Below are 23,925 nucleotides of genomic sequence, written 5' to 3'. Positions count from 1 at the left end.
TGCCCTTTATTAGCTCTGCCCTTGAACCAGCCTCTTGTCTCTGCACCTTGGCCTCCTCTCGGTACCGGAGGTGGTGGGATCTGGCCACGCTGTGCTCCTTGTGGGGGGAGGGGGGAGGCTCAGGAGATGGGGGTGCGTCACTGCTCGGCCACTACACTAGGTGTGACAGCGTCATCCTCAGACCACCTGCTGTGGATCTTGATCCCTGGGTCCTCTGTCCCAGAGATTCACACTCGGTGAGGCCTGGGGTGGGGCCGGGGAACCAGCACTTTCCAGCACTCCCCAGACAGGCCGCATGCACCCTGGAGTTTGAGAAGCACCTAGACACAGAAGAGTCAGTTCTGCCTCTGCCTCCTGCCCCGATGTTTCCCTGTCCTCTGCCCTCTGCTGCTCTGGACACAGAGCTGTCTTCTGGCTGGTGGACATGTCTCCTCAAAGCTCTCCAGGTCTCTCTTTTTTAAGTCATCTCTACACCCAGTGTGGGGCTTGAACTCACAACCCTGAGATCAAGAGTCACATGCTCTACTGACTGAGCCAGCCAGGTGTCTCCAAGGTCTCTCTCTTTTTAACACCCCCCACCCCCAGTCTCTCCAGCGGTTGAGCTACGGCCTCCTGCCGCTCTGCTCAGGTAGGAAAAGGACACTCCCTGCCACTCGGGGAGGGGCTGGCTGCTCCCAAGTCCCCGGGAGGTAAGGAGGCTAAGGCTCTGATTTTAAAGGCCCTCATCCTGGGGCAAGAGGTGGGGGTTCTGGACGGCTCTTGGAATCAGGATGGGAGTTTGGATGGTGGCATGATGCCATCAAGGATGGTGGCATCTCTCTCTGGCCTCCACAGGAGAAAATGGGTGTCCCAGGTGCAGCTGCTGAAGTCAGCCTCCTGGCCTTGTTGGTCCTCAACCAGGGACTTCCATACCCTCAGGCAGGGCCCGGTTGACTCTGTAGTAGGGAGTGGCTTTCCTCTTTCTGTGACAAACGGTTACATGTGGAAGAAGGACGTGTCCCACAGCTGAGGATTCCAGGTTTGGTAAAACCACTCCCCAGGCAGAGGCTGGGGGGAGAGGTACAGGCAGAGGGGCTTTCCTGAGGGCCAGCTGTAGGGTAGGCTCAGCAGGAGGTCCCTGTCCCCTTCATCTGGGTGCACACTGCCCCCCCCCCCAACACTCGCTCCTTCTGGCCAAGAGAGGGCCTCTCCCTGACAGTTCAGCTCTTTCTCCTGCACCCTGCCCTGCCCCTGTCATCCTCCAGACCCCAGCTCAAGTGCCGCCTCCTTAAGGACACGTTCCTTGATATCCAGCTGGGCCAGGTCCTTGTTACACACTCATAAAGCTCCCTGAAGCCTCATGGCTAACACCAAATAGGCCCGAGGTGGAGCCCAGGTCCACCTCACCCTCCCCTGGATCCTCCGCACATCACTGGTTCTCAAAAGCCATTTGCTGAGTGAATGATGGAATCCCCTGGGCTCAGAGCAAAGGAGCCTGGTGGGCAGCCATGAAGGAGCTTCCAGAAGCCACCGTGCTCCATCACCTCTGGATTGGGGTGGGAGGCAGGCAGGGTGCCCGGCAGCACCACCCCTCCATGGAGGTTCCAGGCCCATAAGGGACAGGAGCTGGGGCCAGCCCGAGACAGGTAAAGGCACCAAGGGTCACAGAGGGGAAGAGAGGATCTTAGTCATGAGCCACGTTCGTGCAGGCCAGGGTGCAGCAGACCCGAGAGAGGGCCCCTGTGCTGGTCTGCAGGGCCAGGCAGGCTGGGCTGGGGCTGGACTTGAGTGACATCAGCGTAAGGAATCTAGGTTCCGTACACTCACCGTTTCTAAGTAGCTGCTTTTGGGTTTTGTTTGTCCCTTAGTTTCCTAGCAAAGCTTTGGGAAAACATTCCAAGGGTTGCTGAGTTCCAGCGAAAACAGTTTTGCTCTCACGTGGGCCAGGATTTCTAAGGTGAGGGGGTGGTTCGCTAGAGGCCCACACATTGGAAACGGTGGGGGGTGGGGGGAGCTGGCCGTGCAGGAGAGCAGAGCAGGTGGAGACCAGGGCTGTGCACCGCCTCCGGGGTATTTCCTCACAAGCTCTCCTGATTTGTGCTCTGGACTCCCTTGCAACCTGAGCCAGGTTCCTGGGCCATCCTCAGGCCTGCTCCTGCCCACGGGAACCCCTTGACTGGGCATGGGGGAAGCCCCTCACAGCACTTCCTTGCCTAGAGCACTCCCTCCTCTGGCTGTTGCTCAAATCATTGCCCTGTGTCTGGGCTGCCCTTCCCTGGCCTTTCCACGTCTGTACCCAGGGCCAAAGCTCGGCGTCTGTGATCCCTCTTGGTTGTCACATACAGTCCTGTGCTGGTCCCAGCGCTTCCCAGCACTACGATTTTTCTCCCCAGGTAGGCGGTTTGAATGGGCCCAGTTGAAGGCTTCCATACAGCAAGTGTTCAGTGAACAATCTCTGCCTGAAGCTTGGAGTGCCAGAAACACAGAGGACCTACTATGTGCCTCGAACACGGCTCTCTGACGAATGAATCGATTCATCACGGAGCCAGGACTGCACTTCCGAGTCCCTGACCCTCCCCTCGGTCCAGGCGCCTAAAATATTACTGTCCTATTGCAGATGAGGAAACTGAAGCTCAGTTCATGCAGCCGGTCCAGTCTCCAAGCAAGGAAGTAGCTGATCTCAGGGGAAAGCCAGCCTCTCCTGCTGTGCACCCCCCACCCGGGCTGCCTGGGGCAGTTTCTGCCACCCTGTGGCCTGTCCCTCCCCACTCCTTGCACCCAGCAGCTCACTTCTGGCACTCATCCAGCACAAAGGCCCGTGGGTGGTCGTCTCCAGACATGGTAATGACCGTCTCACGCTCGAAGGCCCCAGGGCGGGTCTGGTCGACTGTGTGGCGGGTGATGGTGGACGTTGTGTAGCTTGTCCAGTAGAGGGTGTCCCAGCCACGGTGATAGGCCAGGCCTTCCACGGAGCCCACATCTGCAAGGAGAGGGAAGCAGGCGTGGGTTGGGATGGGGCCAGACAGCAGAGCTGAGGGGGGATGGCCTGGAGCACCCGTTGCTCTGGCATATGTGGGGCTGCAAGGGGATGTGTGGGAGCTGGGGAGCACATGGCAGCACAGCCCTTGGCACCCCCAGCCCCTCCTGTCCTTCCCTATTTTCTATGCAAAGGATCCATGGTCCATCTCCCTGACCCTTCTTCCTGCATCTCCCCACAGCTGGGTAGAAATGGCTCTGTGGATTTTGGTAAATCACATCCGACTTGGGCTGTCTTGGGAGCTTCCGACTGAAGCTGACTGTTCCTAAACATCTGAAACTCCGGTCAAAGAATTAAATGCACAATAAGTAGTGGAACCATAGCTTAAGAGAAAAAGACTCGGGTTTTCGCGGCTTCCAGCTCTATGATGCTGTGGTTGCCAGAAGGCTGCATTATTCGAAGTACTGTAGCTTCAACAATGGCCCAAAGGGAGGGGACAGTTCTTGCCAGTGTCTTCTGATCAAGCTACGATCGCAGAGTATCGAGTTTAGCTTTGGACACATTTTTAAACAAGCGTGTTCTGCGTGGAGCAGGACGTGTCCAGAGAAGGTTCAGGGGACAGGTCTATGTTTACCACCTCTGGATACCAGCGTCTAGTTCAGGGTCTGGCAGGTCTTTGTGGCCAGGATGAATGAAGGAAGGAGCAAATGAGTGAGTCAAAGGACCAGGGGTTATCATCCAGCCTGGAGAAGAGAAAACTGCAGCACAACAGAAGAGCACTTTGCAGAGCCGAAAGGCTGTTCTAGGGTGCTATCCCAGCACTCTCTGCGGAGCACGCACACGTGTCCTGTGCTGAGCTAAGCTGTCACACCTGCCCTTCAGGTGACCCTGTCTCTCTACCAACGTGAGAAATCTGGGGCTTGGACAGCAGAGGAAAGTTGTCCAAGTGCCTGAAATCCTGTGTCTGGGATTGAACCCAGCCTGTCTCTGCAGCCTGTGCCGTGACTACAGGCCACACAGAGCAGAGCTTGGCTTATTCTGTGCAGCCTGGGGGCAAACTAGGGCCAGCGGGGGAGGAAGAGGGGAGCCGACTGGGACTCCAGATGAGGAGAAACTTTCAAGTAACTATAATGGGTGCAGTGTGATTTGCTGGCGAATTGTCAGGGAGGCAGTCGCAGCTGGGATTCAGATTGGGGGCCCAGTGGGCTGGCTGAGGGCTTTTCTACCCGCAGGCGGTGCCAGTTCTCCCCACAGCCCTCTACCCTCCCCTTCCCGGGAAGATCGGGGTCTGGGCTCACTCTCCACAATGGTGGTCCTCCCCGAGCCGTCGTCATTGATCTGCTGGATGTTCCCGAAGTGGATGTCGCTGAAGAAGATGCGATTGGGGGTGCCCAGGGAGGTGCCTGCTCGGTAGTCGAAGGCCAGAGCGATGACATTCTTCATGTGCTCGGGATCCTCGAAGGGCTGCACGGGGGCGTTGAGGTTGCGCTCGTCAGACAGGTGGATGCTCTTGAGGATGGTGCGCTCCGAGTAAAGCAGGTAGCCGGCGTACTCGCGGCACGCTGCCCCGTCTTCCGCCAGCATCCCGTGGGCGCAGGCACAGGCCCGCTGCCCGCCGCCCCGGTACAGGCATAGCTGCTGGCAGCCCCCGTTAGCCACCGCACACACGTTGGTGCCTGGCGGGAGGGCACGGGAAAGGAGAGGGTTACGGACGGTAGGGCCCACCTTGGGCAAAGGCTTACGGTGCCCGATGTCTCCGCCAAGGTGGAGACTCGGGCTGGCGCAGCACTCTGCCTGGGCATAGACGCTCCCGACCCGGCCCCCGCACTCGGCACCCGGATCGGTCCTACAGCTCCTCAGCCTCCCCTCCCCGCTCTCGGCTCTCTGGAGCCACTGGAAAGTGCCCCTGTGGGTCCCGCAGCTCTCCCAGCCCCTCTCACTCCGGGGGATCACTCCCAGGCCATGGGGCCCCTGTGCGCCTCTTCCGCCTGGTCCAGGGCCCCCGCCTCACCTTTCTGCCGGTCCCGGTTGAAGACTTTGATGTCTTTGAGCTGGACGCCGATGCCCGTCCTCAGGGGCACAGAGTCTGTAGCATTGTCTTTACTCCCACGTTTGATGGAACCGTTGGCATGAGTCCTGGGGGAAGGGAAGGGAAGGGCTAGGCCTTGAGCAGGGCGTTGACAGCGGCCAAGAGGGCGGGGACAGACGGCAGAGGAGGACCCCAGGGCAGAAGCCCTCACCTGTCACTCCAGTAGATGAAATCCTCAAACACAGACACGGAGAACATGTCCATGTTGTTGCTGGACAGAACCACCTCACGGTTCTCGCCCGTCTCCAGGTCAATCCGCTCGATCTTGTCTGTGCGGGCGTCGCACCAGTAGAGCTTCCCATCCTATAGGCCGGAGGCACCCACCTCACCTCCGATGCCCAGTGCTCCCCACCGGCCCCAGGGTCCTGGGCCGGAGGGCGTGTCCCGCTCACTCCTGCCTCCCGTGTCTTTCTCTTTCTTCCTCCATATCCTCCCCATCCTCTGAGGATCTGACAACCTCTAGGCATGCCTTCAGTCCTCACTTCTGAGTAACGGCCCCCCTACCATCCTGGGGTGGCAGGAGTCCTACTCTGGGTCAGGAACTGAGCCAGAAGATGCCAAGACTACCCTGGGTCCGTATCTCCTCACTGAATAGGGCCTCATCACAGGGAGAGTCAATGGGGAGCAGAACATAGGGTAAGGGGCGCCTCCCCCCAGAGCATGGGGTCCAGATGTCCCATCGTTCCAGGGCCAAGCCTGCACCCAAACCTGATAGTCCACTGAGATGCCATTGGGCCAGCTGATGCTGACATTAACCAGCACGACACGTTCAGTACCATCCAGCCGGGACCGCTCAATACGTGGGTACTGGCCCCACTCAGTCCAGAACAGGTACCTGGGAGGCAGAGGAGGCAGAAGTGGGGGGTCAGTCCCTAGACTAGGGAGTCAGTGTGGGCTGTGGAGAGTGACTGGGCCAGATCCGGGCCAGACTGAAAAGCCTGTCCAGCTTCTCACCCCTTCTCTGGGTGGACAGTGATGGCCCGGGGCTTATCCAAACCCTGGGAGATGACCACGTAGCGGAAAGAGCCATTGAGCCGGGCGACCTCGATGACATCAAAGCCCTGGTCGGTCCAGTAGATGTTGCCTGAGGAGGGAATGGGTGGAGATTAGGCGGATTGGGTGGGAATGCACGTACCTGGTCCCTTTCCAGCCCCTACTCACCCGCGATCCAGTCCACGGCGATACCCTCCACGCGGCCAATGCCGTTGGTCACCACATCCTCACGCCATGTCTGGTCTCGCTTAGCCCGGCTAATGGTGCTTAGGCCCATGTCCACCCAGTAAATGGTGTCGTTTTCTGGAGGTAGAGGAGCCAACATGGGATGTCCCACAAGGCAGGGGAAAGGTTGGGGGGTGGTCAGAATCAAATGGCAGTCCAGATGGAGGTGAGTGCTGGTGGCGGGGGCAGGAGGCTTGGAAGGGAAGCTAGAGCAGGTTAGGGGTAGCCTCCAGCTGTGGTCAGGCAGCCTTTCACTGGGCTCCCAGAGCACATCACCCCCAAGGTAATGTCCCACTCCCTCCTGCGACCAAACCACTCACCAGCGTGGAAGTCAATGCCGACAGCCAAGGATGTCCCCGACACTGGGACCAGGGCATCTGACTTGTCATTGGGATCCAGGGGGATTCCCCGGATTCCCTCGTGCACAGAGTACAGGAGAAAGGAACCCACACCTGAAACACAAGGACACTCAGGCATGGGCCTCACCTACACCCCTTTAAGCTTGGGGTCTGTCACTCTCAAACCTATTGTTCTCTGCTTCTTTTTGATATCTTCTCCCAGCCTTCACTCCTCCCTGTTCAACACACAGATACACAAACCTTAGCCTGAGGCCTTCAGCTTGGGCTGGGAGGTCACCTGGTCAACGGGGTGTGGGGGGGTGGGAAAGGAGAGCCACTCTGGGGAAGCACCTGCAAGACTGCTAGCTCCCACTAGAGGGCAGAAGAGACCTGGATTTCTCTCTCCCAAAGGGGGCCCTTTAGTCAGGCTTCACTCAGTGCAACCCAGGAACCCCAAAGCTGTTAGGGAGAACCTGGAGAGGTTCAGACAAGACAATGGAACTAGATGACTCCTCAGTGAAGACTTCCACCTTGGGTTCCTCTTTGTCCTCCCTAGTCTGGCCTGTGCCATCCCACAGCCTCTCTCAAACACCTAAAACTCAACATCCCTGACTCCTCACTCCTGAGCCAGTCTCATTCTGTTTTCTCATTTCCTCTTCTTTTTTTCCTTTTTTTTTTTTTTAAGGTTTTAAACAATTATTCATTTGAGAGTGAGAGAGCGAGAGAGACAGAGAGTGAGAGTGCGCACAAGTTGGGGGGAGGAGTAGAAGAAGAGGGAGAAGCAGACTCCCTGCTGAACAGGGAGCCCAATGTGGGACTCAATCCCAGGACCCTGGGATCATGACCCGAGCCGAAGGCAGACGCTTAACTGACTGAGCCACCCAGGCGCCCCTCTGTTTTCCTATTTCTTATGGTGCGCCACTATCAATGTGAGCCAGAATCCTCCACTGCCTTTATCTCTTGATACAGTGTGTCCCCAGATGAATCCCCCAGGGGGCTCTGGTTTCTCAGGCTCCATGAAGAAAAGGATTCGTGGTCAAGGGAGTTTGGGGCAACCGCAAACATGAGGGTCTTCTTTTGAGAAAAAAATCTCAGTGCAGATGAGTATATCCAAAACTCTGAGAGGTTCCGCAGCAAAAAACACTTAAACTTTGTTCAACCCAGTGCTTCTTTCTGTAACATCTACCCACATCAAAGAGGGAGGTTCCCAGAGCGCACTTTGGGAAGTGCTGTCCTGGGGCAAATTCATAAATCAGTCAGCAAGCTCTTGTGAAATGTCTGAGTCTCACCCCTTCTCTTCAACCCAGCTGCTAGGCCCCATCTCTTCACACTGGGCTCACTGCCTCCTAACTGGTCTGACTGCCTTGGTTTCTCCTCCCCCATCCGGCCGGCTCTCTGCCGCCAGGTTAATCTGGCCCGAACACCACCTTCCAGGCACTCCTCGCTGAGAACTCACGGGAGGCCCGCCCTACCCCCCAGCCGATCACCTATGATCCCCCCACTCTGCCTTCCCCTCGCCCTTGGCGCCTCAGGTGGCGGGGGCTCCTGCACATATCTCCCTCTTGCTCTGGACCCCGTGCCTCACTGTCCTTTCTCTTTTGATCCACACACTCACATCCTGCTTGTCCTGTAGAACCCAGCTCACAGCACACCTTCCCCTGTGAAGCTGGCCCTGGCGCTGCCTGCCACCATCTGTGTCTCCAAAGCCCTCCTGCGGGCCCCGGAGGGCCACCTCATGGTCCAGTTTCCTGTCCGTGTTAGCCCCATCTCTGGTTAAGACTGCGGCACAGGGACAGGGACCTTGGCAGCACCCAGCACGGTGGGGGCTTACTAAGCACCTAACCAGGGAGGCACGTAACAATACGTGGTAAGTGCAGTCCTGTCCCCAGGGTGAGTGGGGGCAGGTGGGGTGGGAGGGTAGCAGGGGTCAGGGCCGGGGTCCCGGGCGGCGCGGGGCACTGACCCTCACAGGCCTGCTGGCCGCTCCGGAGGCTGTAGCCGGCTGTGCACATGCAGGAGCGGGTCGACTCGGACGTGGGCAGGCAGAGCTGGGAGCAGTCACCGTTGTTGACACTGCAGGGGTTGGTGCCCTCATGGTCTGGGGTGGGTGGGAGGCACAGAGAAAGAAAGGGTTGAGGTGGCCCCCCTCGGGACCTCAGTGTCAGGCTCGTGCTGCCCGGGGACAGGATGGTCACTGCCTTCACCCTGGCCCTTGTGGGGGTCACCACCCAGGTCTTTTGTCCCGACAGGCCCCTAGCTGTCGTGACCGGGGTGGCTGTCAGCACGTCTGGTACCTTTGTGAGAGTAAGACAAGCCCCTTCCGGTGCTGAACGGAGTCTACCCCGTGCCCATTCCCATTCACCTCTTGCCCAGGGACTCCCCTCTGCATCCCGGCCCCTGCCCGCGGCCCCGCCCCCGCCTCACCCAGCTGGATGCTCTCGTCGTAGACCTTCATGTGCATCACCAGGGTGGTGCTGTTCCGCAGCACCACGGACTCCGAGCCGTCAGCCTTGTTGCACGTGCCCATCTTCTCTGACACCTGGTCTGCCCACCACAGCTTGTCCCCTGGGGAGGCAGGAGGGGATGAGACCCCGGGGAGGGCCCCACCGGGGAGGGCCCCACCGGGGAGGGCCCCACCCCCAGGCCAGCCCAGCCCAGCCCCACCCGGCCTCTCCGCGGCCAGCCGTGCCCGCACCCAGCAGCCCTCACCCATGATGGCCAGGGCGGTGGCCTTGCCCAGCTGGCTCCGCATGGCGTCAATGACCTCTAGCCCACTCCCGTCCAGGTTGCAGCGGCTGATGGTGTGGTTGCCAGAGCTGATCCAGTAGAGCTTGCTTTCAGGGAAGTCGATGGCCAGGCCTGGAAGAGGTGCATGTCACTGCCAGGGAGCCTGGCACCTGGGCCGGGGGATGTGTGGTCTTGGGGTAGGATGGTGAGGACACGCACTAAGCTAGGAGTTCGGGAGACAGAGGGGCAATTGAGGGACCCCAAGGGTCTCCTGAGTGAGGAATTAGGGAAGAGCTGCAGCACAGGCAAGCAAGCTCGTACCCACAGGGCCCTTCTGGCCACTGAAGAGCAGGGTACGGTTGCTGCCGTCCATGTTGGCCATGCTGATGTTGTCCCCGTCGGTCCAGTAGAGCTTCCTGGGAAGGTGCGAGAAGGTCAAGTCAGACCCCTCGGCTTCCGCCCCACACCCCACACTCCCCAACCCTGGGCCTGGGACTGACCCACGCAGCGGGTGGACCACCAGGCCGTGGGGCTGCTCCAGACCCTGGACCACCGCATTCTTGAAGGAGCCGTCCAGCCGGGCCACATTGATCTGCTTCTTGTTAGTGTCGTAGCTTGTCCAGAACAGGTTTCGGGACACCCAGTCCACAGCCAGCCCGTGGGCATTTGGCAAGTCTGGGGGGCACAGCGGGGAGTTGGAGGTTGGGTGTTTGGGGGCATAGGTCAGGAGGCTGGAGGAAGTGGGGGACTGGCCTGGTTTGGGGGAGAGGACGGGGATCAGGAAACCAGGGTTGGAGCACTGAGAAGGAAGAGGATTTGGAAAAGGATTATCAGGACCAAGGGGACCAGGGATGGGAGGAAGGGCCGGGCGAGGGGTGCCCACACCAGGGGGCCAGGGTGAGGGCAGGACCTGCAGAGACGACGGTCTCCACGCCCGTGCCGTTGATGAAGGCTCGTTTGATGGCCTGTGTCCTCACATCGGACCAGTAGACGCGCTGCTCGCGGGCATCATAGTCCAGCACCGTGACGTTGTCGATATCCGGCACCGTGAAGGAGATGATGTAGTTGTAGTAGGGGGCGTCCAGGTCCACGCCCCGGATCTCCATCTGACGTGCGTACAGCAGGAACTTCTTAAACTCTGCAGGGCACGCGGCAGGTCACTGAGGGCAGTCCCCTACCTTCAGGTTTCCCACCCACCCAAAGGAGGGTCCCTCCTCCTTCTGGTGCCTTCCACGTGCTGCTGGCCATTGGCTATCAGGAAGTGCCCCATGGGGCGTCACCTCCCTGCATCGTCTTACAGCGGCTGTCTCTGGAGCTCCTCCCAGCAGGCCCCTCGTGACTGGGACTGTCTACCTTCGCCTACAGCCGTGAGCCTGGGTACCTGACACCTTCCCCTTCAGCTTCACTTTACCCTTGGCTCTTGAGGGAGGGGCCTCCTACCGTAGCAGGTGGTGTTGTCCTTGTGGAGCTTCATGAGGTGGGGGCAGGCGCAAGAGACGGTCCGGTTGTAGTTGATGAGACACAGGTGGGAGCAGGGGCCCCGGCCCCCGTTGGCCTCGCAAGGATTGGGAGCTGGGGGTGGGGGAGAGGAGAAGTGAGGACGTCCTGTGACTTGCTGGCCCTTACCTGGCCTTTCTCACCTGGACCACCCCCTCTTCATGGGCTCTCCCCCTCCCCGTTCCAGCACCGTCTGCGCCAGACCCTCCTTAGCCAGGAGACTGGCCCATCCCCGCCATCTCAGCACAGCCCCTCATGCTCTCACGGCCCCCTCTTTTCCTGAGGGCTTCTACAGAGGCTGCTGGCCCCTCTCTGGCCCCTTACCCATGGGCTGCCGGGAGGGGTGGTACACCTGCAGATCAAAGGGCTGGGTATTGGTCCTCTGTACCACGGTGACATTGTGGCCGGTCCACTTGTTGGCCTTGGCCAGCGTGTTTGTCCTCCAGTCCGTCCAATATACCTCCCCCCCATACAGCGTCACTGCAAACGGGTGCGATAGGAACTCGTGTCCCCGAAGCACCTCCATGTGGCCGGAGCCGTCGTAACGGGCTGAGTAAATGGCATCTGACCTGAGAGCGTGGTCGGGGCAGAGTGAGGATGCTGGCTGGGGCCAGGCCCTGGCCCCACCCCCCCAACCCTAGCACACTGGAGCAGTTCTTCCTCCCAGGCCTTGCCGGCCAGGGAAGGCGAACAGAACAATGTGCAATGAGAACCAGTGGTTCACCGTTTAGGACCCCAGCTCTCAGATCCCAATTCCCATGCCCTGAGTCCCTTGGCTCGCTTCTCCTAGGGCCACAGCTAGCACACATGAGGCTCTGAGGAGGTTGGAAAAAGGCACCCCCTCTGAGCAGACCAATAAGAAGTTCGCCCTTCCCCCGGGCAGACAAAGCCCCTGAGCAGAGTGCACAGATTTGTGCGTGAGGACAAGAGGTTGCATTTCAGCCTCGCCCCGGCCTGGGCCAGGCCCCCTTGTGCAGGGTGACAGCCCTGCCTCCACCCTCGTCCTCCCACGCCTCTTCCCCCAGCCCAGCCTCGCCCCTCACCTCAGTCCTCCCACTGGGCCCAGCCCTTGGCCGCCCCAGTTCTGGCTCCAGCTGCCCAGGCCTTTTCATTACCAAGTCCTGAGACTCCTGACCCCACCCTGTCCCTGGAGGGGAGGGGGGAGATGGCGGCCTCTGGGGACGTGGTCGTGCGCTGACCTGGCATCGATCCAGAGGATGCGCTTCTCCAGGTAGTCCACGGTGAGCCCGTTGGGCCAGCCCCCTGAGCCCGTCTCCCTGTGGATGGTGCGGCGCCCAGCCCCACTCATGGAGGCGGCCTCGATGCGGGGCAGGCTGGCATCCCAGTCTGTCCAAAACAGGATCCTGGGGAGTGGGGAGGAGGTCAGGGGGCCAAGGCTGAGGGCCTGGAGCAGGGCCATTATAGGATCTTTGGTCAAGGGCAGAGGGGGTGAATAACATTTGAAGAGACAGGTGTCCCTGACCTGGCTGAATGAGGATTCAGAGGGGACCACGGGGCCAGAATAGGGCTGGGCAGGGTCCTCACCCATCCCGTGGATCCAGTGCGATTGCCCTTGGGTGCTCGATGTCACCAGCCAGGAGGGTGGTCCGAAGGGTCCCATCTAGCTTGGCCACCTCAATCTGGTCCAGGTTACTCTCCACCCAGTAGATGTTGCCTGCAATCCAGTCTACGGCCAGACCCTCGGGGGTGGCCAGGCCGTACTGAATCACCACCTCGAAGCTAGTCAGGGCTGGTGAAGAGAACGTCATGGGCGTGAAATTACAGGAGACCAGGAAGCTTGGATGACTCACTCTCCACTGTGACACCTCTGCCAATGTCTCTGATGCACCCCAGCTTCACCTGGGGTTCACGGACCCCCCACTCTCCTCACCCAGGCCCCCTGCCCCACCAGGAGGTCAAATAGGAGAGGAGAGGCCTAGTTTCCAGAACCCTGAAGAAGAGGAGGTCACAGTTTTCCTCTGCTTGCAGCTCTCTGAAGGGCTAACCCATGGAAGGCAGTCAGAGCAGAGGGTAGAGGCTTTGGGGGGACAGACATAGAGTCAATATGAGGAAGACAGAACTTTCTAGAAGTCACTTCATAAACTGTCTTAAAGATTTTTCCATGGAAATATATATATGTATGTATATATATACATATACAAAATTATTTTTAAAACTGTTGCATAGTGTGAACATTATCCCAATCTACTTAGCCGTCCCCTCGTGGATGAACATTTGGGATGGTTCCAAGTTTTCTCTATTACAAACAATACAAACTCCTCTAGTAAAATGTGCTTCTTTCAAGTCTTTGCTCAGATGTCGCCTTCTCAGGGGGCCTTCCTTGACCACCCAATTTAAAATGTCAACCCCCATTCTCCCTACCACCCCCCACCTCCTTTCTTTATATCGACAGCACTATCCCCTTCTGTTCTATTCCATGTGGCACTCCTCTGTTTTGTTTATATCTGATGTTCCCCTGGTGTGTAAACTCCATGAGGGCAGACGTTTTGGCCTGTTTTGATCACCATTGTCTCCCCAGGGCCCCATGTGTATGGCAGGTGCTCCATATGTGTTATTAATGACAGATGTCTGTGATGGGTCCGGCTGCCTTTGGACAGAAGGCAGGATTCAGGTACACTTTCCCTAAATGGCTTTTTCCTTTTGAGCCTGACATTCTAGGGTTTGGGGAGCTCCAGGCCATTCCAAAGAACGGCTGATCATTTTGTTAATTATCAGGCTGGCAGCTCTGCTGACGATAATTACGGGGCGTCAGGAACCGAGACCCACAGCAAAATCTAACCCAATTAACGAGAATGTGGGGGATGGGGGAGCTAAGGGCCTCAGCTTAGGGGCGGCCTGGATCTGGGTCTGCAGCTCTGAGGACGCGAGTGCCTCTTCTTCCTGCGCGCGCCGCACCCCCCCATCAGTCCTGGGCCAGCAGGAGCAGTTACCTCCGTTGTCCAGCAGCTTCCCGCGGTAGATCTTGTCCTCCACCACATCGGTCCAGTAGAGGGCGCTCTGGCTGAGGTGGAAGTCCAGGGCGATGGTGTTGCGCAGGCCGGGCACCAGAACGCTGTAGTCGCCTTTGTGAAGGTCGATGCGCCGGATCTCGTGGCGGTTGGAGAAGATGATGAATGGCTTGAAGGGGTCTGGGGAGGGGTATGAGATGGGGGTCAGGGGTCAGCATGGGGCTTGCGGCCTCAGAGCCACCCTGTCCGGGAGCAGGCAGGGTCTCTGTTGGCCCCAGGCCGGGTCATGGGTGGAAACCGCAGCCTTTGGCATCCGGCAGCCCAAAGCCAGCCAGCGGCAGCTCAGGGGCCTGCCTCAGCCTGCCCAGCCTTCCCCGCCACCTCTCCCCCCGTATGTCACCTAGGCTGCGGCAGCTCTCGCCGTCCGGCTCCAGCACCCAGCCCTCATAGCAGGAGCACTTGACGCTGAACTTGTTCTGGTCGCACTTCTGGCTGCACTTGAGGTGCTTGGCACAGTAGCTCTGGATCTGGCAGGTGTGGTTGTCGGGCCCCAGCTCCATGCCCAGCGGGCACGAGCACACGATGCCTTCACCAGGTGCCACCGAGCAGTTGTGGCTGCAGCCTCCATTATTCAGAGAGCACTGGTCTGCAGGGTGGCCAGCAGGGGACAGGATCAGGGTCAGGAGCCGGGAGGAGGCAGGACCATGGCCTGACTGGGCCCCAAGTCCTGGACGGCCCAGACAGAGCCCTGGCTCCCTGCCCATGGCATCCTTCTTTTCCATTTCTGGCCAAGCCTCTGTCCCACCACTTCCCAGGCTCCCTTGGGGCCAGAGTTGGGACCCCAACACCCACTGCTGGGACCAGGAGGAGCACGCCCACATCGTGGCAGGATGCTGTCTCCATTTCTCTGTCGCTTCTTGAGCCCATGGGCGGGGGGAGGCAGCTTTCTGCCTCTCTGGGAGGGCTGCCCTTTCCTCGATCTCCCCTGATTTGGGTGTGATTGGGGTGGGGTGCGGTAGGGAATGTCCTGCCGGGTTCTCTGACACACCCTGAGATCTGCCAGCCCTGACTGATGACCCGTCAGCAGTTCTCCGGGCCAGTCCCGGCCTGCCTCCTCTCCCACTGCTCGCCCCCAGGAACAGATTCTCTGCCTGTGCAGAGGACCTGGTGGCTCGGCTCTGCTCCTTGTCCCCGCGTCACACCACGCGGCCCTCCCTGACCCCTGTTTGTTCGGATCCTTGAACGCACAGCCTCCTCGCCCCACCTTCTCACTGTACAAGATATAACCGTCCGTCCTTGGGGACCCAGTTAAATTCCTGCCTCCTCTGGGAAGCCTGCCCTGACCATATCAACAGGCAACCCTGGTGTCTTCATTTTTAAAGGCAGCTTTGTGCTGCTCTGCCATCTGGGGGTGGGGGAGGGGCCCGTGCCCGCAGGAAGAGGTTGCACTGCACTGTCCCCACAACACGTAAGGAGCCGTGTGACCTTGGACCGGGTATTTAACACGTCCGCCTCAGTGTTCTCATCTGTATGATGGAGATGATCATTTCAGCGGCCTCACAGGGCCGTTTGAGGGGTTAATATGCTATAACAGTGTGGTGTGCTCGGCACGGCCTCCAGTCCAGAAGAGTCTGAACTCAACACGGGTTGTTGGTAACTGCTCTGGGTGTGTCCTGCCCGGCAGCCCGAGTGGGTCTTTCCTGCTCCGAGACCTCTCCCCACACAGCTTGTCCTGAGCCACCGGCGCTGGTCCCCGGCCAGACTCCTTACCCAGCCACCCTCCCCACTCCTGTCCGGGGGCCTCACCGCAGAGCTCTCCCTCATCTGAGCCATCTCCACAGTCATCGTTGCCATCACACAGCTTGTCGAGGGGCAGGCAGACTGAGGTGTTGTTGGCACAGGGGTGTGAGGGTGGCCTGCAGGCCAGGGACTCACAGTTCTCCTCATCTGAGTTATCTTCACAGTCACTGTCGCCATCACACACCCAGGCTTTGCTGATGCATCGAGCTGAGGGATGGATATAGGGTGAGGGGCCTCCGTGCCTTTCTTCCCAGACCCAGTGGGCTTCTCTAATAGGGCCATGATTGTAATGCCTTGGGGTCCACTAGGAACCTTGAGGCCTTTTCTGTCAGATTCACATAGACAACAAAGAAAGCAAGAAGCTGCAGAGGGTGCTGAAGCTCACCTCTGGTGGTGACGGTTTTGGTTCCCAGGGCCCTTAGTGCAGGCCCTGGCCCCTTCACCACTTCCCCAGGCATCATGCACAAGCTTCTTCTGTGCAGCCCTTTGCCTCACATGTCCCCCCCCCCCAGGATAGCGCTGTCTCCCTTCCCACTCCCTTGCACTCAGTATGGTCTCCTCCCGCCCATACTGACCCAGTCCAGGCTCCTGCCCATCCTTCTTTTTACCAGAGTCCTTGCAGCCAAACTTGACGTTGGGATCACAGACATGGGTCACTCCCTCACAGCTCTTTTCGTCACTGGAGTCCATGCAGTCAGTGTCTCCGTCGCAGCGCCACCGTAGGGGGATGCACAGACCATCCAGCCGGCACTGGAACTCATCATTGTGGCAGCCGCCAGGAGGCCTCGTGGCTGCAGGGGCACACAGAGGGCAGGGGGGTAGGGGCTCCAGGTCAGCCATTCCCATGGCTGCCTTCCCAACCCCCTCCCGTTCTGTGCAGTCCAGAGCTCTGAGCTGAGGCGGGGATGCAGAGTTCTCTGCGCCCTGCTGACACTTCTCAGAAGCTCGCTTGGAGTCAGGAAGGTCACACCTCCCAGGACCCCGGCAATCGGCTAGTCAATAATCTCTCTATTTTACACACCAGTGGTCTATTGGCTAAGGAATTTGCTAGGCCAGAGCTCAAAGGCCCTTCACCTTCCCCCAGGCTCCGTTTTACCCAGGAGCTCCACAAACACTTATGGAGCACCGCTGGTGTGCCAGGCACTGTTCCAGGTGCCGTGTGAGCAAGACAAAGTCTTTCCCCTTACAGAGCTGAAGTTCTAGCAGGGAGTGATCAAAGCCATGGAGACGAAGCTGGGTCAAGGCGAGAGAGGGGTGAGGATGCCACTGGGTAAGATGGCCAAGGAAGGCCTCTGAGCAGGAGATGTTTGAACAGAGGCCCGAATGACATGAGAATCCCGGGAGGTGCAGCCCAGGCAGAGGGAACAGCCCGTGCGAAGTCTCAGAGGCAGGACCATGCAGGGCATATTCGCCAATTGCCCAAGGCGTGTTTGAGGCTGCGCGGCTGGAGTAGAGTGAGGGAGGAAATGAGCGGCAGGCACACGGGTCAGGGAGGTGGTGGGAGCCCTGCAGGCCACGGAGTGGGGCCTGGCCTTGATTTGAGCATGTGGGGAGCCAGTGCAGGCTGGAGGGGAGGCTGGGGTGTGATGTGACTCACGTGCTGCGTGCTCACTCCGGCTGCTGCACCGAGATCTGGCTCAGGAGGCCGGGGAGCAGCAGGAGCAGCGCCCGGAGGCGCCCACCGGTGACGGTGGAGGAGCCCCACCTCGCTCCCACACTGCCGCCTGCTCCTCCCCCCTGCCCCGTCGCCGGTACGCTCACTGCTCTCATTTCAATCCCTGCATCTCGCCAGTGGCCTCCGAGCTGAGCTTCCTTCCTCGGGGGGCCCCTGAACCTCTTTCTAACTGGAGCCCCTTCTAGAATTGTCCTCTGAAAGCACCTCGTACATCTTATCACCTTCCAGCTTCAAAGTCTTTCACTGGCCCCAGTGCCTGAATTTCAACTGCTGATGTCATCCATCCCCGTGGGCATAGCCCCGTTCTCCGCTGGTCCTTCCAGCCTGAGGGGCCCGCACAGGCAGAGGCGAAAGTGCCCAGTTTCACCCTCTAAATCTTGCTACTGTGTTCTCCACCCCTACCCACTTCCCATCTGAGGACCCTCCATATTGTCCATTTGGCCACAGTCCAATCCCTCAACAGGGCCCAGTTCAGACCCCCCCCTTCCTAAATGGCCCCAGACCACTTTAGCTCACCACCGTTAATGGTTACTACCAGTCACGACATGCCTGTTCCCACGGGCTGGGTCCCCCCCACATCCCCTCTCATTTCATGGAGGAGGAAGCCAAGGCTCAGAGGAAATGACTTGTCCAAGTTCACTCAGCTTGTAGGTGAGGGGTGAGTGCTTTTTCCACCACCGGCCTCTGGGGGCCACCTTCTCAGAATCCCAAGGCACTATTACCTGTCCCACTCGCCCAGCACTTCTGAGATGGCCCTTGAGACTCAGTGACTGTTTCCTGGGCCTCAGGTGACCCTCCCCGCCCTCCCTCTCAGTCCTGGGCCCCTAGTGGGAGCTCGTGCAATCATACTGCTCTCACTGTATGCACCTTCACTCTCTAAGGCACGGGTTGTAAGCTGGAGGTCCAGGGGCCAGATAAGGCCTGTGGGAAGATGTTGGCCTACAGTATCTTTAAAACTTTTAAAGTCCATTGCCAGTTGTTATGGGTTGATTTGTGTTCCCTAAAAAGATGCTGTTGGTCTAACTCAGTACCTGTGAGCGGGCATCTTCTTTGGAAATAGGTCTTTGCAAATGATCACGACGAGGTCGTTGGGGTGGGTCTTAACCCAATATGACTGTGCCCTTACAGAAGGAGGAAATCCGGACACAGAGACAGGCACACACACAGGGGGAACGGCATGGGAAGATGAACGCAGAGATTGGGGGAAGCACTTACAAGCCAAGGAATCCCAAAGATTGCCTGCAAACCCCCCGGGCTAGGAGGGAGGCCTGAAGAGAAGGAACAGCCCTCGGAAGGAACCAGGCCTGCCAACACTTTGGACTTGGGTTTGCAGCCTCTAGAACCGAGAGCTGTTTGAGTCCCTCAATTTGTGGCACTTTGCTGTGGCAGTCATAGGAAACTAATACTACGGTGTTTAGAAATGGGCATAAAAATCTGCCTGACGTCTCTTAAAGCCTGGGCAGCCCTGGGTCTGCAGTCTTCCATGGAAACAATCAGCCAGAGCTGAGAAACAAACCTTCCTTGAGAGGATCTGTGCCTTCCAGTAAACTCCGTCGGTCCCCACTGCCCTCCAGCTGGGCCCCGGAGGCTTGGGCACTGAGGACCCTCACGGAGCCACCGCCTCTCTCCTTTGGTCCCCACTGTGCTCATTCATCTTCACCGCCCCCCTCCCGCCAGCATCCCTTTTCCAAGCTCCCAGTTCTTGAGCACAGGCTGTATGCTGAATGCTTTTTGTGCATGATCTCACTGAACCCCCACATCGGCGCTGTGATGTGAGTGCTATTATTATCCCCACTTTGCAGATGACACTCACAGAGGCCCACAGAGATGAAGTAACTTGCTCGAGGCCACCCAGATAGTAAGTTGCAGAGCTGGCGCTCAAACCCAAGGCCACCCAACTGCACAGCCCGTAATCTTAACAGCGTGTGACGAGGGTTTGTTGACAATCTCTCTCCCTCCCTTACGACAGGCACCTCCTGAGGATAAGAGCCATGTCTGGGTTATCTCTGGTTCCCAGATGGCAGCGGCACACGATGGGGGGGAGGGACGGAGGGACGGAGGGACGGAGCGATGGCTGAGTGACTGGCACGGGATGGTCTCACCACGCCTGCTGGCCCCCAGGCACCCACCCTGGTTGGTGCAGTTGGCATGGGTCTCGTCGCTGTAGTCCCCACAGTCATTGTCCCCGTCGCAGGTCCAGTGCTCAGGGATGCAGCGCCCGCTGTTACACTTGAATTGAGTGCTGGAGCAGGAGTGGCTGCAGCCGGCCTCATCACTGTTATCCCCACAGTCATTGTCTGGGGGGAGGCAAGAATGGCAGAATCGAGGAGCAGGTCAGCGAGCAGCCTTCTCTGTTGACCCCAGCTTGGGGCCCCCACGCCCACCTCCCCATTCCCACCTCAGCCCACCCCACCCCTCCACTGAGAAAATAACAAACAGAAAAGACACAGAAACTGCATAGACTGCAGCATGCACCATGGCCCACGCGGGGGGCGGGGAGAGGTGGGGGGGCCCGACGGCCCTTCCATGAGTCTCGGAAGGTGGCGGGTGGGGGACTGGACACGTTCCTTTCCCTTTCTCCTTTCGGCAGGGTGTGGGAACACGGTTTGGCTTGCTTGGGGGGAAAGGCAGAGATTTCTCTGGTTTGGGAGGGAGTCAGGAGGGTGGAGTGTAGGTGAGGCGCCCTGCTGGGGAGGGAAGGGCCTAATCAGGCCCCCCCTGAGCTTGGGCACTGCTGGACCCCAGGCTCTGGGTGCCCGGCTCACAGGGGGTACTGCCTGCAGCTGGGAAGGGTCGGGGGTCACTTCTGGAAGGCATCTGAGGGTAACTGAATGAATGTCCTGCTTTCGAGGCCTCGTGGGTGGGGGCTACGGGACTTCCCTCCACATTTTCAGGACGCTTGAGAAGACCGGGCTATGGCTTTCCCCCTTGAGGTGTATTCCTGCGTCTTTTCCACCTGGATTTGCTTGTCTCTCTTCCCTTCTGTGTCTTGGTCTTCTTGTTCCCACCTCTGTCATCTCTCCTCTGCCCTCTCTGCTTCTTGCCCTTCTACTGTCTTTCTCTCTCTGTCGCCTCCTCTCTCCCTTCTCTCTTTCCCTTCACGTCCTAGGAGCTCTCTGGAGAGGGGAACTGCCTGGGGTCCTGAGAGGCGGCCCGAGGCCTGCTGGGGCTCTGGGGTGATGGTGCATGTGCTTCTATGCACTGACCGGCAGGCTCAGGACAGGTCTTTTCGTCAGAGCCGTCCCCACAATCCTTCTCTGAAACACAGAAACCGCCAGGGCAACCATTGGCACACGAGACACAGCAAAGATGAGGGGCAACGTGGTGTTGACCCAATACATCCTCTCACACGTTAGCCAGGGCTGGAGCCACTGGTACAACACGTCACAACACACAGACACAACCAGAGCCACGAGACAGCACACACATGACGATCCACTGGCCCCCATGGCTCAGGGCTGACATCACGTGGTCCATGGCTGACCGCCAGGTGGGCTCCCGAGCCTGAAGCCGGAGCCTGGAGGGTACACCAAGGACCCCAGGAGCTGGGGTTTGCAGGGAGAAGGGAGCTGGGCACTGGGCTCCCCTTGCTCTGCCCCTCTAGCCTTTCTCACCCATTTCTCCTGGCCTCCAAGCCTCTGCCAGACAATGGCCGCTCAGGCCCCGTCTGGGGAGGAATGGTGCTGACGGGTGACCGGGAGGGTCTCTCCTCGGTCCATACCGGTTTTCCCATGGCATTTCTGTCCTCATTGCTCCCAGCCAACCCAGCGGGGCTTTAGTGAATTGGAAGGAGGCCCCAGCTTGATTCTAAAACCCCTTTATCTCCCACCCAGGACCTGGCTGCGGCTTCTAGTTCTCCTAGGAATCAGGGCAAGGTTAAGGGGGGCAAGCTCTTACCATTGTCACATCGCCAGTTGATGTTGATGCATCTGCCATTGTTGCAAGTAAACTGAGTCAGGGGGAAGCAGGTGGGATAGGCTGTCAGGGAGAAAGAACAGCTGAGTAGGGCCCTCAAGATTATACAGCATCACAGCCCCGGGCAGGTGGGTGCGGGGTCCCTCCTGGAACCAGCAGCTATAACCCAGCCAGTCAGGGGTGGGAAAGGGGGCTCAGCCTGAAGCTCTGCTCATTCGTCTCCATCCCTCTGAGCACCCCTTTTTCAAGCTTCCAGTGACCAACCATTCCCCCGGTGCTGAGTGCTTTTCATGCACGATTTCACTGAATCCCCACATCAGCACAGTGATGTGGGTGCTCTTATTATCCCCATTTTGCAGACAAAACTCACAGAGGCCACGGAGATGAAGTAACTTGCTCACGGCTACCCAGGGACTCAGGTTCAGGGGCCCTCCAGCACCCCCGCCCCAGGGCACATTCTCATGGGCTCCCCCTCCCCTGTGCCAGCCTTGCCTCCCTGCCGTCCCTCCTACCACACGAGGCGGACTCGTCGGAGCGGTCCCCACAGTCATCATCCAGATCACACGTCCAGGAGATGGGGATGCAGCGGCCACTGGCACAGGAGAACTGGTTGGGTGGGCAGGTGCGAGCTGGGGACAGGGATGGGCACGAGTGTTCACAGTCCTGCCCCCTCTCAACTTCCTGTTCTTTCCTGCTATCCTCTGCCGATCAGGAAGTCTTCCCAAGGGTCTCAAAGCCATTTCTCTTCCAGAAGCTCCTGGGTGGCTCAGTGGTTAAGCGTCCCACTCTTGGTTTCGGCTCAGGTCATGATCTCAGGGTCGTGGGATGGAGCCACGTTGGGCTCTGTGCTCAGCACATAGTCTGCTTGAGATCCTCGCCTTCCCTCTCCCTCTCCCTCTGCCCCTCCACCGGCTCACACATGCCCTCTCTCTCTCTCTCAAATAAATAAATAAATAAATAAATAAATAAATAAATAAATAAATAAATAAATAAATAAAATCTTAAAAAAAGAAAATACCAGCCATTTGCTCTAACACCCCATTTGCTTCACCCCATTTCTGAAGGGGTCTCTGGTGTCCTCCAAGGAGAAGATCCACCCTCCTTGCTCCTGTCTCCAATCCGAAGCCACCCTCTGTTCCCCACAAACTCAGTCCTCAGAGCCACCCCTGTTCTTCCGGGCAGAGGGAGAGTGCTCCTCTCCTCTTGCTCCCAGCCCCGGCCTCTCCGCCCCAGGACCCCGGGCCCCTTTCTTTGCCGAGGCTGCTCTGTCTTCCCACGCCCCGCTGCCCCCTCCCTGCCTGGGGGGCCGCCCATGCAGTCCTCCCCAACCCCACACCTGAGCAAGTGGCGTTGGACTCGTCTTCGCTGTTCCCGCAGTCATTGTCCCCATCACAGAGCCAGCGGTTGGGGATGCACCGGTTGTTCTCACACTTGAAGCGGTCCGAGGGGCAGGTGTGCTGATCTGGGGAGCGGATGGGTCCGGGTCAGGGAGAGGGCGGGCCCGGCTCGCCGCCCCTGCTGCCCTGCAGGCCTGCCGTCCCCCCGGGGAGGGGGCCGAGGACTCACGGCAGAGGGCCGGGGCCTCGTCGCTGTTGTCCAGGCAGTCGTTGTCCCCGTCGCATTTCCAGCGCTCCTGGATGCAGCGGCTGTTGGCGCAGGCGAACTCGCCGGGCTGGCACTGGGGTGGGGGCACGTAGGATGGGTTCGCTGCGGGCACCACAGGGGCGGCGGGGGAAGTCAGACCCAGGTCATGGGACAGGCGCTCCGCTCTCTGTCCTACGCTTGCCTATTGTATTACTTTAAATAATACCCCCAGAGTCATTTTTCCTAGGGTGTAATTCTTCACGAACAAGTATCTGGGTGGAAACCGCAGCTCTTTCTCAAGCCACCAGGGTGATGTTTACTTGAATATTTTCAGTACTTCAGTATGACCTGAGACCGGCTGCTTCCAAGAGAGCCTGGAGGTCCTCAACCCTCCACTTACTTTTGTCCCCACTGAGAAGACCACTCCTCACCCACTTCCTTCCCTAAACTGCCTCTTGGAAGTGACCTCTGGGGCCCCGAGGCCCCTGTCCTGGTCCCTGATTCACAGAAGCATCACCTTCACCAGGAGGGAACACAGGCCCCAGAACTCCTGTCCTCCAACACTCCCACCTCACCACCCGTCTGCCTTTAGCTCTCAGCAGTAAAATCACTACGTCCTTGGTCTGCGCTTGCGAGGCTCACATCACGAAGCCCAGCACTCCCATGTCAGCCCTGTCCCTGCACCCTGAGCTCTGCTGGGTGTCTCTCTGACCCAACCACCTCTCATCCCCGCTCGAATCCCTGAGACTTCTGTGTGTCCCGTGGGTGTCCACTGTCTCTCCTGCGGCCCTGGACCACTGGGTCTTGGTATGTGTCATCTTGCTCCTCGCTGCTTCCCAACTATTCTTCTCTCCTTTCTGAGAAATCAGTGCTGATTTTCACGCTTTACACTCCACCAACCCCTACTGCTACAGGACCCCGGGCCACTCCCTGGCATCTTAAGGGTTTTTAGCTGCTGGCTCAGTGTCACTTTTCCCCAATTCTCTCCTGCTCTAATTCTTGGGGATTTCAGTGTCTGTGTGGATCCTTCCATCACCCTGGCCACTTGGTTTCCCCCTCTGCCGATGCTCTTGCCTTTGACCTGGCCTCAGTCACTCCTTCTTAGCTGTCTGCTAAGGCCCCGCTGATCCATCTTCATTTCTGGGATTCTATCTCGA

At 58.8% G+C, this 23,925-nt stretch overlaps 1 protein-coding gene across 1 annotated transcript in view; it reads right to left on the bottom strand.

The window, feature by feature from the left end:
* The window catches only part of LRP1 (LDL receptor related protein 1), an 83,131-nt gene that overhangs the window by 23,561 nt on the left and 35,645 nt on the right, over positions 1-23,925 (bottom strand). The window contains exons 18-42 of the mRNA XM_040637156.1: positions 21,697-21,813; positions 21,167-21,247; positions 19,399-19,566; positions 16,203-16,385; positions 15,601-15,801; positions 14,195-14,440; positions 13,777-13,974; positions 12,371-12,575; positions 12,025-12,189; positions 11,150-11,394; positions 10,769-10,900; positions 10,239-10,466; positions 9,829-10,003; positions 9,650-9,744; positions 9,311-9,460; positions 9,026-9,166; positions 8,565-8,699; positions 6,584-6,715; positions 6,207-6,341; positions 6,000-6,129; positions 5,754-5,880; positions 5,197-5,348; positions 4,968-5,092; positions 4,255-4,632; positions 2,770-2,959 (exon numbers count right to left, since the gene is read on the bottom strand). Coding sequence (XP_040493090.1) covers positions 2,770-2,959; positions 4,255-4,632; positions 4,968-5,092; positions 5,197-5,348; positions 5,754-5,880; positions 6,000-6,129; positions 6,207-6,341; positions 6,584-6,715; positions 8,565-8,699; positions 9,026-9,166; positions 9,311-9,460; positions 9,650-9,744; positions 9,829-10,003; positions 10,239-10,466; positions 10,769-10,900; positions 11,150-11,394; positions 12,025-12,189; positions 12,371-12,575; positions 13,777-13,974; positions 14,195-14,440; positions 15,601-15,801; positions 16,203-16,385; positions 19,399-19,566; positions 21,167-21,247; positions 21,697-21,813 — 4,234 coding nt within the window. The remainder of the gene's footprint in view (positions 1-2,769; positions 2,960-4,254; positions 4,633-4,967; positions 5,093-5,196; positions 5,349-5,753; positions 5,881-5,999; positions 6,130-6,206; positions 6,342-6,583; positions 6,716-8,564; positions 8,700-9,025; positions 9,167-9,310; positions 9,461-9,649; positions 9,745-9,828; positions 10,004-10,238; positions 10,467-10,768; positions 10,901-11,149; positions 11,395-12,024; positions 12,190-12,370; positions 12,576-13,776; positions 13,975-14,194; positions 14,441-15,600; positions 15,802-16,202; positions 16,386-19,398; positions 19,567-21,166; positions 21,248-21,696; positions 21,814-23,925) is intronic.

The sequence above is a fragment of the Ursus maritimus genome, unplaced genomic scaffold (genome assembly GCF_017311325.1).
Source record: "Ursus maritimus isolate PB19 unplaced genomic scaffold, ASM1731132v1 scaffold_21, whole genome shotgun sequence".
Taxonomy (NCBI): Eukaryota; Metazoa; Chordata; class Mammalia; order Carnivora; family Ursidae; genus Ursus; species Ursus maritimus.
This window is presented reverse-complemented; position numbering and strand designations above follow the sequence as displayed.